Genomic DNA, 12,899 nt, shown 5'->3' on the forward strand with positions numbered 1-12,899 from the left:
CAGAAGAGATTTTGGTTTTCTCCTTGACATGTCAACCCTAGTCAAAAAGTCCTAAATAGAATCTCACATTGTGAAAGCAACTTTTTCGGCGTTGGACAAAAAATACGTATTTTTAGCCTTGTAGTGGCTCACCCCTGCTACTTGGAACAGTAGGTTAATAACCTCAACATGGAGTTTGTTCTTATTCTTAGTTGCAGCATATTAATCATCACTGCCATTATGTTACACTGATAAAGTGCTCCGCAAGACAGTGCATGGGAGCCTGCAGATGCCACCACCCTCTGCTTTCAGAACGAGACACATCAGGTGGTGGCAGCTATCATGTGTCTTCTTGCAGCTTAGGAGAATGCCTTGCAGATTAAGTTCCCTAACAGGTCATGAAAAACAAAATGATCTGCCTTCTAAAAGCTGGATGTATTCCTTAAAGTGGTGGGTTCGGTCGTTTCCTATTTTGTCAACGTTCTTCTTTCCCAGACTTCCAGCACTGTCTGAAGTTTCCTGGTACTTTCTTAAATATACTGACTTCTCCTTTCTTTAAATTTTCTTTAAATCTTTAAATTCAAGAGAAAATCTCTTAGAAATTATCTGTATTTTTTTCAGTTTTATAAGAGAGGGTATTTGAAGTCTTTCTCCTAAAATATGAGATTATAAATACATTTCTAAAGTATGTAGTACTACTAAGCTATGCAGGTCATTTTTGAATCAGAGGTGATATGCTTTGAAATTGATTTTAATGAATAGCGTTAAAATTGTTCTACCTAAAGTTGCATAATGACAGCAGGATATTTTATCTCAGTGTGCAGCACAAAATATGTTCTGAAAATTTTTACCTCACTACTGAACTTCAGAGTGTTGGTATGAATTGTTACCATGATGTTTTGCTTCTGAGACGAAGCTATCCTAAACATTATAGGTTTTGAGTAGTAATTACAATAATGCTAATACACATTTCAGTGGTTAAATATGTACTAATTAGCACAATGTGTTAGGGGAAGGATAGTAATAATTGGTTGTCCCTTGCATCATTCTCGGTCCCCACCAGTTCCCTGTTCCCCAGGACCTGATTCAGCAGGCGTTGCCTGACACTTCTGCAAGTGATTGCAAATGCTTTTGACAAATGTTAATTGGGAAAGCACTAGAAGGCTGGATGCCTTGTAATCGAAAGAAAATTACAGCAGTTTCACAAGATGTCAGGCAAGCACTTGCAGAACAGATCTGAGGATTTCAGTAGGTTTCATAGTAGCTGGCTACGCCACGAGTTCAGCACAATTACACAGACTGTATTCAAGCAGCCAAGAATGAGACTGAAGAGAAGACAGCCTCTGAAGAAGTTTCTCATTTGTGAGGAAAAGAGGGATGAAAAGCACATCTTTCAATTTTGTCTTTAAAAACAGATAGTGATGTTCAAAACCCCCACCATAATTTCATACGAAAATAAAAAGATAAATTAATATTTGAGACTCCTAATATATTATAACTGAAATATAAATGAAAAATTATTTTGAAATAATTGTTATCTGCCAAACTACTGAAAGTTAAATCTTTTTCAAAACACCAACGTAAAAAACATCTGCTGAAAGAAAGCAAGGCAGCACTTCTTTTGGTTATTGTTTATGATTTAATTTAGAGAAGATGTGTTGTCCAGTAAGTCAAGAGTTCAAGAGCCTAGCAGAAGAAGACAAAAAGAAAGAAAAAAGCCACTTTATCCACTGAAGTTAATCCTAACATTAGCTTAATTTATTTCTGTATCAGTTAGGATTTAAAAAACACTTCATATGAGCTTACTTATTCTCAGCACAAGGATCTGTGCTTTTACATGCCTATAAAGCACTGTGAACATTAATGAAGATTTGGAAATAGTTAATGATAACTGTTTCAGTTACTTTGCTTACTTGCATTGTTCCAGCTGTTACTCAATATACATTCGAAGGTGATGAACAGGAATTCTGGACTGTTACCTCCACTAGCATTAACTAGTATTATCTCTCCAAAGCCTCAAAACCTTGGCATAGCTCGGGCTGTTCCTCAGCAGCTCCAGTGATGCATTCCCGATGTGGGTCAGTGGAGTGAGCAGCTGCGAGTCCCAGGCAGAAGTGATGTGGTCTAAGCCGATCCTAGTGTTTCAGAAAACATTAAGCTAGGTACTTGCCACTGGCTTGAACGAGTTGTGTCTTCATACCTGCTTTATCAAAAAAGGATGTTAAGGCCTGAAATGTTCAAGCAGAAGAACACCACGTACATGCTAGATGCTGCTTCTGTTTGGAGCTAATCGGGCATGCTGCAGCGCTCTCAAGCAGAATGACTGCCGGGTAGGAAGATGTTATCGTAATTATTTTCCTGGAAGGTGTGTACTGGGTGACTTGAAGTTTTAGGGTCTGTTTTTTTAAAACGGTCTCGTTAGTTACAGCCCACTGCCTTTCTTGTTAAAGCTGGACTGCATTGTTTACGGCACGCTGTTTCAAATGATTCTGTCTATTGAGTTATTCCTTCTGCAAAAATGATTAAGTAATCTTTAATTGCTTTGAGCATGTTTATTGTGTACTAATAACTCACTAGTACTGCCTTTCAGCCTTTAGAAATGTAACTATCAATTTTTATTACGGAAGAGATTATTTGGAGAATGTGCTGAAGCATCATACTGGTATGAGCTGGGAGTTAAAAAGAAGAGTCAAAGTTACATCTTAAGCACTCAGAATAGCAATAAGAAAAGAGTAATATTAAGATAAAGGAAAGGAGACACCAGAAAATCCTTTAAAACTACATAAATAACATTTAAAGAACTTTTTCTTTTATAATTCTGAAGTCATTTACTTTATTATTACTCCAATTTTCTCTGTGCAGTGCCTACCACAGCAGTGACAATAACTTCTTCAGCAGAGCTATACAAAACTACAGTGTCAACCACTAGCACTACATCACAGAAAGGTCCCATAAGCACAACATTAGCTGGAGGAACAAAGGAAGGAAGCAGAGGACCCAAGCCACCGCCACCCATTTCCACAACCAAAATTCCTCCTGTGACAAGTTTTTTCCCTTTGCCAGAGAGATTCTGTGAACCGACTGAGGCCAGGGGGATTAGCTGGCCTCAGACACAAAGAGGAATGATGGTTGAACGCCCTTGCCCCAAAGGAACACGAGGTATTGCCTTTAAAAATGTATCTTGATTTCAAGCAGACATTTCAAAAGCAATGTGCCGCTCTCTCATGGTGATTTTTTTTTTTTAATCTCAAGCTGTCTGTCACACGATTTTTTGTTACTTGGAGAATGCAGTATCTACGAACAATGGTCAAGTTTTAATCTGTGAACGGCATTTCAGCGTAGCTGCAGAATTGCCATGCGCTTTTGAGAATACAGGTCAAATTTTAGGGCTTTGCTTGAGGACTGTTGTGAAATATGCTTATAGCTGCCTTTCTCATTATGAGCTCCCCTTTGGATGAGCTCCAGGAAAAATCAAGGGCTTTTTGTTTGTTTGCAGAAAACGTCTGGTACTTTTCACTGACTTTTTTATTGCTGTTTGTAATCTACATTATTTCCTTACGTTTTTGTCAATTATTGTTAACTACTGCCATTAGCAGCGTTCAGAATTTAACATTGATTAGGAGCAGAGTGTAGCCGATTTCCTGAATGCATGCAGAAAAATTATTTCCATGTCACTGTAGTTTTCTGCATCTGTTGTAGGAACCGCGTCATATCTCTGCGTGGTCTTAACGGGAATGTGGAACCCCAAAGGCCCTGATCTTAGCAACTGCACCTCACACTGGGTAAATCAGCTGGCTCAGAAGGTTGGTTGAAACCTTTTAATGTGGTGTACACTGGTGATTAAAGATTTTAACTCTGAGCATTAATAATTCAGTTTGTTGAAGCTGTCTTTTTTACTGTGTGTTCATTTAAAGTAGGAGTTACGTGTACTTTGTGTGCAAAGCATTGGCCAACAGCTAGGTTCATGTGTGTGTTTTGGTACACTCTCCCTCTGAGTTCTTGTATTGAATCTGTGATTAAGTGTTTTCATTGCTATTTAAAGCAATGTATCTTTTCTGGTGTTCAAAAAACAAAAGCTATATTTGCTTTAATAAATGAAGTATAAATCATGCAGCAAAATCTGGTATACAGTGAGGTTTTTTGGTTCAGGAAATATTATACTGTAATAAAAAGATTTTTATCTGGGCACATTAATAACAGTATGATTAGAGCGCAGAGGCACTTTGTGTTTTCCCTCCCTACTGAGATTTACTAAGTTTATGAAAACTGGGTAATTTGTTGTCAATACCAGGCTACTTGACTTTCAAATGCCTCAAGCAGTAGTATGAACAAATAGATTTCTTAGTGTCTGATAATGGCAGTAAAATAAAAGTGAGGATGAATAGAAGATCTAGCCCAAAAGTCCTAGTCTGATTTCTGGTTTTGATGACTGTTAAGAACTGCTTTTGTGTGTCATGGATCTAAGAACCTTTAATCTTCTGAGATAAAGAGAACGTTACTGGTCTCAATTAGTTGCAGATTTCAATGTACATGCAAATGGTTATTTCACCACAACAAAGGTACATGGGGAATTGGAATTAGGAGCCGCAAGCAGAACAAGGGACCCTGCTGAGATAATATAAATTGTCATTTCAGATCAGAAGTGGAGAAAATGCTGCTAGTCTGGCCAATGAACTGGCTAAACACACCAAAGGACCGGTCTTCGCTGGCGATGTTAGTTCATCAGTGAGGCTGATGGAGCAGCTCGTGGACATTTTGGATGCTCAGCTGCAGGAACTGCGGCCCAGTGAAAAAGACTCTGCTGGAAGGAGTTATAACAAGGTACACATCTCCTGTCACCTCCTCCTGCTGGGATAACAATTGCCCTTGTTTTTTTATTTTTTTCCCTTTCAGAAATATTAATCTATACTTTGTTCCTGCGTGCTTATATTCTGGAATAAACATGTAAAAGAAAACAGCAGTAAATACACAGCAGAAAGTTGCAGTTACCTTCTTTAGGGAATAAGATATAATTCACAATAGCTGACTGGTCCTAAAATACCTAGCTGTGTCCTTTAGTAAAATCTGGAATGTGTTATAACTAGTATGAGGGAAATGGGCATTAGCTCTCAAAAATTCTGTAACAAATCAGCGTGTTTATCCAGTGATCCTTTTAGCCCTGAACGTGTAATAAAATCAGTGGAATTCTGCATAGTTGCAGGGTTTTATTTTAACCTGACTTCCTGCAGAATAGTAGCACTTTCTTAGCCTTTTAAAGACGCCAGCGTCACTTATAATTGATCTTTATAAATATGCCTTAGTACACATACTAAAACAGGCCTAAGTGTTTTCTCCAGAATGGTGTTCAGAGAAATGTTTCAGAGAAAATGTATGTATTTGTGGTTTAAATACAAATCACAAGTATTATTACTATTCCTCTTTTTCTCAGAGGAAATACTGTAATTCTCGACCTCTTCCTTGCGTCAGCTTAGTCAACAAGCTACAGACAAAACATTTTTTCAGCCTCCTTTAGAGAGTGAGCTCCATACGCTCCTCTGTTATTTTGGCAACAGTTTTATTTACAATCCCTGGCTGCCCTTAAAAGAGTTTTCCCAGAGACAGATCAAGTGCCCACACAGGGATTTTCTTCTTTGACCTTTTCACACAAATCCCACCATTTGGGCAAAGATATCTGGGCATCTGTATAAAGTCTGGGGAAAAGCATGCCTGTGTGATGTTTTTTTATAGTCATTGCTGGACAGAAACGAGATTAATGTCCAGGCTATTGTTCAAATTCGGGATTTGAAACATCAGACTAATTTTTTGATATTTCTGAAGCTTTCCAGAATGTGTCTAACTTCTGATTTTCTTTTTTCTTACTAAAAAGCTCCAAAAACGAGAGAAGACATGCAGGGCTTACCTTAAGGTATCTCTCCTGTGCTGTCACCCTGCTTTCTCCCTGCTTCAGCAACCTGCCACGCTTTATCATCTTGCTGCATGATCCTATGTATTTCAGTCTTTGATAAATGTGTATTGTGCCCCATATCAACTGTACAAATGTTGGCTTTGCACAGGTATAACACTCAGAAAAAAAAAATCGAAGATCAAAGTTTATACCTCTTTTACCTCAACTTGTTCAAAACTAAAAGAGCAGAAATAGTTATTATCTGAATTGGAAGTAATATCTCTCTCTCAATACAGCTTTGGGTAGAGGAAAAAGCTGGCAACTTGACAGAAATTACTTCAGCTTGATAGTGTTTTATATCAAAGACTGTTCAGAGTTAATTTGCTTGCATGAAAAATATACATTATATAACCTGCTTTGTTCTCTGTGTATTCTTATGCCTAGTAAAGTCACTCTTTCTTCCAGTTTTAAGAGTTGTTACAAAGGCCAGATTCAGTAACTTCAGGATAAAATGTAAAGACAAGTATTTCTCTAACTTTACTAGTAAAATGTGTGCCACGTGGCCCATTAACCAGGCTATATAGAAGACATGTTACACATTGCTAGCCAATTTTCAGTTTCTTTCATTTGCTGTAGAATGGTTGTCTGTAGTGGCCAGCTCCTGCTCTGCAATACAATGTCAGTAATGCCACCTCGCGCCTGTGAAGAAGAGAAAAAAGACCTAGAACAGATTGTCTCTGGTTCTGAAAAATTTTATTGCACCTTTTTTCAAAGTTTCTTTTAAAATACTGATTTTTACTTGTACCCTCTGAGATAAAATGTAAGAATGACTTTTGAAAAGAACTTTTAACTACTTTGCAACATAATAAAACAATTCAGACTCTTACTGAAGAGACTTTTCTCTGTACAGGGCACTTCTTTTTTTTATCGTGCAGCCCTGGAAGTGGATGGGAGATGTCCAGTTATGCAAAAAAATTGACAAAAAGAGACAAAGATCTGGAGAGAAATTCATTTGTCAAATAATAATAATTGTCATAGGTTTTTATTAGAAAATATTTTTTAATAGTAAAGGGAAATCCAGCAGATATGGTTTGAGTAAACTGCTTTGATACTTCATTTTCAATAGTAAACGTGAACGTAAGAAGAGCAGTAACTGGGCTGCTCCGATAGCTGCGTCACAGGGGCTGCATGGTCTTCCCACCGCCCCCTTGCCTCTGTCTGAGAGGAGAGGAGAACACCTCAGAAATATTACTGTGCAGGTGATCATTTTCCACAGGAAAAAATGCACAGTTAGATTATCCTGTAATAAATAAAAAGTGTTTCATATTAATGAATGCATACTGTCAGCGCTATATGGATATATGCAAGAAACAATAGCACAACCTTGATTTCCAACTGGTGTCATTTTCTGTAGGTCTCAAATGGGCTTCTCTGCTTAGATAAGACTAATAAACCTCTTGAAATTACAAATCAAGAGCTGACTTACACTATGCAAATGAAGCAAGTTCCCACTTTGTGACAGAGGATTCATTTGTACCTCAGATTAGAGGCTCCAATCTGTATTTCTTGGTGACTAATGAATGTGGCCTCTGCAGACCAATTTCTGTTCCACTCTAGTTAATGGCTACAGCAGTATCAGTGTGAGCTTTTGGACTATTCTGTCTCCCATTAGAGAAAGAAAAAAGGCTTTAATGCCACTTCGAAGTATCTTCCACCTGCCAGGAAGGTCGTGGTGGCTCGCAATGCAGACAGAAAGAGGATATTAAAATGGATTAGGCTAATTAATCTTGCTCTGACAATAGCCTTGACCAACTTTTCCTATTCATTTATTTGCACAATATAATATTCCAGACCGACATCTTTCTGTTTGTACAATGTGTTCTGTTTCCATTCCCAATGCTTTTAAATTGATCAAACAAATTATGTATATGCTTAATGACACATTATGACTAGGTAAATGGGACAGAGTAAACAGGGTGTTTTCAGCAATGCATGGCATACTCAATGCACAGCATACCCAATGCACAGCTACATTATGCATTAATGTAAGAGCCTGCCTTCAATTGATTAACTGATTACTCTGATTGATTGGATTATTTTGTAAAAATAATGTAATCATGTCACTGAATTCTTCTTCTTCCTTATTTACTGTTACTTTATATGCAGCTTAATGAACCTTAAAACATGATGATAGAGTTGTTACGAGAAAGACTTTTTAAAATGGCAGCTTTATTCGGTTTTACAGTTTTGCCTTCACTGATAAGAGGGACAGTCAGTGGACATCTTGTTTGCTCTATTGATTTCCTTTTTTAACTGACCTTTGTGCAGGAATGGGAGTTAGTAATCTTTTTAAGTATCTATGAACAGGAACAGGAGGGGGAGTGAGAGTGGCACGGACTAATTTATATCCACCGAGTCAGCTTCATTCCATGCTTCCTGTAATAAAGAGGGCAGTTTGTCATAGACAAGTAGTTTATAGTGCTATGGCTGCATGAGTTGGACTAAGTTTCCAGAATAGTATTTTTGTCATTTTAACCTAAACTGCAGAATGCCAATTTTGGTGTTAATATTTTTAAATAGTAGTTATACATTTTGACATTAACTTCAGGATGAAAGCTACAGGCAAAACTTCTGGCATTTATTTCTACGTTTTTCAGCGCATTAATAAGATGGTCTTTATATCTGACACAAGACAAGTCAAATCTGCATGTTTACCACTTAGAGACCACACAATGCTAGTGGCTAACTGCACTTCTATTAATGCTAATCCAGCGAGAGGATGGAAAATATTTTTATGTTGAAAATAGTTTTCTAGTGCCATTTAATCACAGTAAATCATTCTGACAGTTAAGTATTATAATTGTCACCAGATAACATTGGAAATTTTCCCCAGCAGCCTAGGGCAATCAGACCTAATAATAATTTTCTAATGAATGCAGGCAATTGTGGATACAGTGGACAACCTGCTCAGACCTGAAGCTCTGGAGTCCTGGAAGGACATGAATTCTTCAGAACAAGCCCATGCAGCCACAATGCTACTTGATACATTAGAAGAAGGGGCTTTTGTCTTGGCTGACAATCTCTTAGAACCAACTAGAGTCTCAATGCCCACAGAAAATATCGGTAAGTAAATTTCTTTTCAAGCATAATTTAAAATGCTGTGCATTGCTTTAGGCAAAATCAGCAAAATATATGCTAGATAGCGACATACTCTTTGAAAGCTGAGCTGCGCAACATTTGGTGGAAAGGTAAATGCTCCTAAGTGGGGGAGACATGCTTTTCTTGTTTAGTTCTTCAAAATTAGCATTCTTCTTTAGTGTCATTAGTACAGTGTAAAATGGAAAGTAGTTGATGTTGCAGAGTTGATTTACCACTGAAAAATCGTTAGCAGGACGTATGGATAGGAAGAGTGCTTAAATGCAGAGTATGGATTTTTTTGAGGTAACTGCTTTCTATAGAGCTGCAGAAATGCTTTCCTGTTATATATAAACTGTTCCTAATGAATTTAAATTACTTTTTTGCAACATACTCTGCCAGTTAAATATTTTAGGCACTCAGAACATAGGCCAAATGTTTATATTAAACATGACTGCCTTCAGGTAAAAATGTGTTCAGTGAACTACATCTCCCATAATGCAGAATAGCTATGCTCCAGAGACTGCAAAATAGCTGAAGATAGTTGGAGCATAATTTGGAATTTAAGTGATGACAGAGAAATGAAGGGGTTTGGTCTTAGAGATGTGCAAATATTGGTACGCAGGATGTATTAAAGCAAAAATCATTGCTATGCATAAAATTAGAATTCTTTCATCTTATTACAGAGATTAATGTAGTCTCAGTGAGGTACAAGGAAGCTGAAACCCTACTAATTTGAGGGGTACTGACATGGAGACTTGGAATAGATTGCAGAAGTGAGACTTTTCACATTTCAATGTCTGCATATTTGTAACTGTAGAAGATGATTCTGCCTTTTTAATTTGAGTAGGAAGATACAGGGAAAGGATGGGGTGTTACAGTCGGTTATCAAAGTAACTGCACCAGTTGTTCCTGAAGAAATGTGGGTTGAATCACAGAAAATCTCTCTCAGGATATACATAAGCAGTTCCGTGGTGCTCAGCAGACTGACTGAACATCACTTCTTGTGATAAACTGTCTTCAAGTCATAGTTAATAACACATTTCTGATGCCATGCAAGACTGACTTCCCAGCACACATACATATGTGTGGCTTAGAGAAAGAGAAATCGTTCCCTGATGTCATACCATTCATCAGTCTATAGTTTAGACCTATAGTTAGACCAGTTTAATACAATGCAGATATTTGTCAACAAATTGACTACTCTGACCTATATGATTTTACATATCCAAGGGAATCCAACCTTCTATGGTAATCTCATGAAAGCTTCTGAATATACAGAGTCTTACAAAATTGAAACTTAAGTAAGGGTGAGTGACATCTAAGTTGTCGATTTAAATATTTTTTTAGCAGAACCAATAAAATAGTTTCCTATAAAACTTCATACAGAGTTAGAGTTAGGAAAAAGAAATTTTTTTTAGACACGAGTACTGATTTAGTTAAATACACAGCATAAGTATGCTTATGTATTCATTTGCTGCCTATTTAAAAAACTCTTTATACCTAAATCAGTACTTAAAGTTCTAAATCTGTTAGCAGAGGATGCTGCACAGACATTAGGAGCTTCAAAATTAACATGTGTGTGGCATTTTTAAGTAGATGTTTTGGGGGCACAAATTAAAACAAGGTTTGATGTCATGTTATCACTATTAAAAAGCTGTCATTTTAGTAGTGGACACTACGCTTAGTCAAAGAAACTAACTCTGCGTGCTCAAAATACGCAGTACAGATCTGTCTTATGGTGGCAAATGAGGACAGCAGTGTGAGAAAACTAAATAAAGAGTGAGAGGAAATATTGTCGTCTGGCATATTGCAATGTGGCCAAGAGACTTTCTCTGCATTCTCTTTTTTTACCCTTTCCCCCCCCCCCCCCCCGCTCTGTTTCTTTTTTTTTGTTTTTTTCCCCCTTCCCCCCCCCCCCCTCTGGTCTGCTTAGTTTTGGATGTTGCAGTGCTCATTACTGAGGGCCAGGTGCAGGACTTGAAATTTCCTCAGGGCAGTAAAGGAGGCAACTCGATTCAGCTCTCTGCAAGCACCGTGAAACAGAACAGCAGGAACGGTGAGTCTTGGGCACGGAGTGCTGAAACTCCATTAACTTTTGTAAAACCTACATTACCTCCCCTAGTTAAAATATCAAAACAAAACACAACAAAACTGCTCTGTGGCTTTTTTTTGAAGATCGTGGGTACCTGGGAATTTTTCTTCAAAATCATAGCCTGAAAATGCCTCTTTGTTTACTGATGCTTTATTGTCAGTTCATTAGAGTACAGGTTGCTGTCTTTCTGTGGACCTCTGTGGCATGATGATGGGATTTTTTTCTTTTGTAGGATTAGCAAAACTGGTTTTCATCATTTACAAAAGTTTGGGGCGTTTTCTCAGTACTGAAAATGCAACCATAAAGCTAGGCAGCGACTTTGCTGGGCGGAATAGCACCATTGCAGTCAACTCCCATGTCATAGCAGCCTCTATCAACAAGGAGTCTAGCCGAGTGTACCTGACTGATCCTGTGCATTTTACGCTGGAACACATTGATGTGAGTTATGCTAACGAATTAATGGGAAGGTCATAAAATCAGCAAGAGAGAAAAGCAATGCAGAAAAATAACCCTTTTTCCATTTGAATTTTAAATGTTGGACTAGGTCAGAGACACAAGCTTAGTTAAGTCTATGAACATAAAATTAAATGAGCCTGGTTCAGTGATTATTCGAACTTAAGTGTATTCTTAATGAAAGCTAATTCAGTAATCAACATGAAAATGTAAATGACTAATTTGTTTCTAACTGAAAATTAACTCTTACCTTAGTAGCAGGGTAGAAAATAACTGTTAAGATTCTTGATGGTCTGATGTAGCAAGTTTTAATCACATTTTAACTTTTTACGTTAATTTTGGACTAAGTTCTACAAGGCTATACAGATTGTTTAAGTGCGTTTATTCAGTGAAAAATGAAGTATTATATCTTGGTTTGTTATACTTGTGTATATTTTCTTCATGGTAATTTATTTGAAGTATTTCTTTGCTCATTAGTTTGGTCTTTTCTGTTTTCATGTCTCACATGGGGAAAGTAAATAATCACTACCATGATAGAGAAAATATAGTTGGATTTTCTTCTCATTTTGCCCCTTTTTATAAAACTGGTTTGATTGTTTTTCATCAAAGCAGATAGGCATTGAGGAATTAACTTTTTCCTGATGTCTTTTCGCATGATTTTGGCCTGACCGAAGGTGAGAATCAAAGGAAAAATACCATATTTTCAAATTCTCAATTACAGAAAAAGTATCTTCAGAATAAATTCACAGTCCTAATTTTGCAGAAAGCAGAAATGGCTATAATGTACCATCAGTGCATAAAATCGTAAGATGGAAATTGTAATTGTTTAAAATTGGGTCTACAGTAATTGAGGCTACACTTTAGAGTGTTTCGGACTATAAAGTCCCTTTTAAACTAGATGTCTTCCTTGTATAACATAGTCCACAATTTTACTGATGAAAAACTTTATTGTCCGAAACGTGCAAAGTTTAATCTAAATTACCCTTTACATATATTAAACAATTGTTATTGCCATCTTAGTGTCTAAAATCCTCATTTTATGTTATCCTTTTATCTCCCAGCCTGACAATTATTTCAATGCAAATTGTTCCTTCTGGAACTACTCAGAGAGGACTATGATGGGATACTGGTCAACTCAAGGCTGCAAACTGGTTGACACAAATAAAACTCATACAACGTGTGCTTGCAGTCACCTAACCAACTTTGCAATTCTTATGGCTCATCGGGAAATTGTGGTAGGTAATGATGTTTCTAACCATCGGCAGGGAGCAAACTTCTAAAGATTTAGCTTTAAATTTTTAGCAAGATCCAAAATTGCTGAAGTTTCTTAAGTATTTATAGCTTCTACCCACT

General features: G+C 37.2%; 1 protein-coding gene across 1 annotated transcript in view; it reads left to right on the top strand.

The window, feature by feature from the left end:
• LPHN2 (latrophilin 2) overlaps nt 1-12,899 on the top strand; it is a 75,334-nt gene that overhangs the window by 35,926 nt on the left and 26,509 nt on the right. The window contains exons 6-13 of the mRNA XM_009709098.1: nt 3,043-3,138; nt 3,679-3,782; nt 4,615-4,800; nt 5,846-5,884; nt 8,803-8,986; nt 10,935-11,057; nt 11,326-11,531; nt 12,608-12,781. Of these exons, the coding sequence (XP_009707400.1) occupies nt 3,043-3,138; nt 3,679-3,782; nt 4,615-4,800; nt 5,846-5,884; nt 8,803-8,986; nt 10,935-11,057; nt 11,326-11,531; nt 12,608-12,781 (1,112 nt within the window). The remainder of the gene's footprint in view (nt 1-3,042; nt 3,139-3,678; nt 3,783-4,614; nt 4,801-5,845; nt 5,885-8,802; nt 8,987-10,934; nt 11,058-11,325; nt 11,532-12,607; nt 12,782-12,899) is intronic.

Source organism: Cariama cristata, unplaced genomic scaffold (assembly GCF_000690535.1).
Source record: "Cariama cristata isolate BGI_N322 unplaced genomic scaffold, ASM69053v1 scaffold20111, whole genome shotgun sequence".
Classification (NCBI taxonomy): domain Eukaryota; kingdom Metazoa; phylum Chordata; class Aves; order Cariamiformes; family Cariamidae; genus Cariama; species Cariama cristata.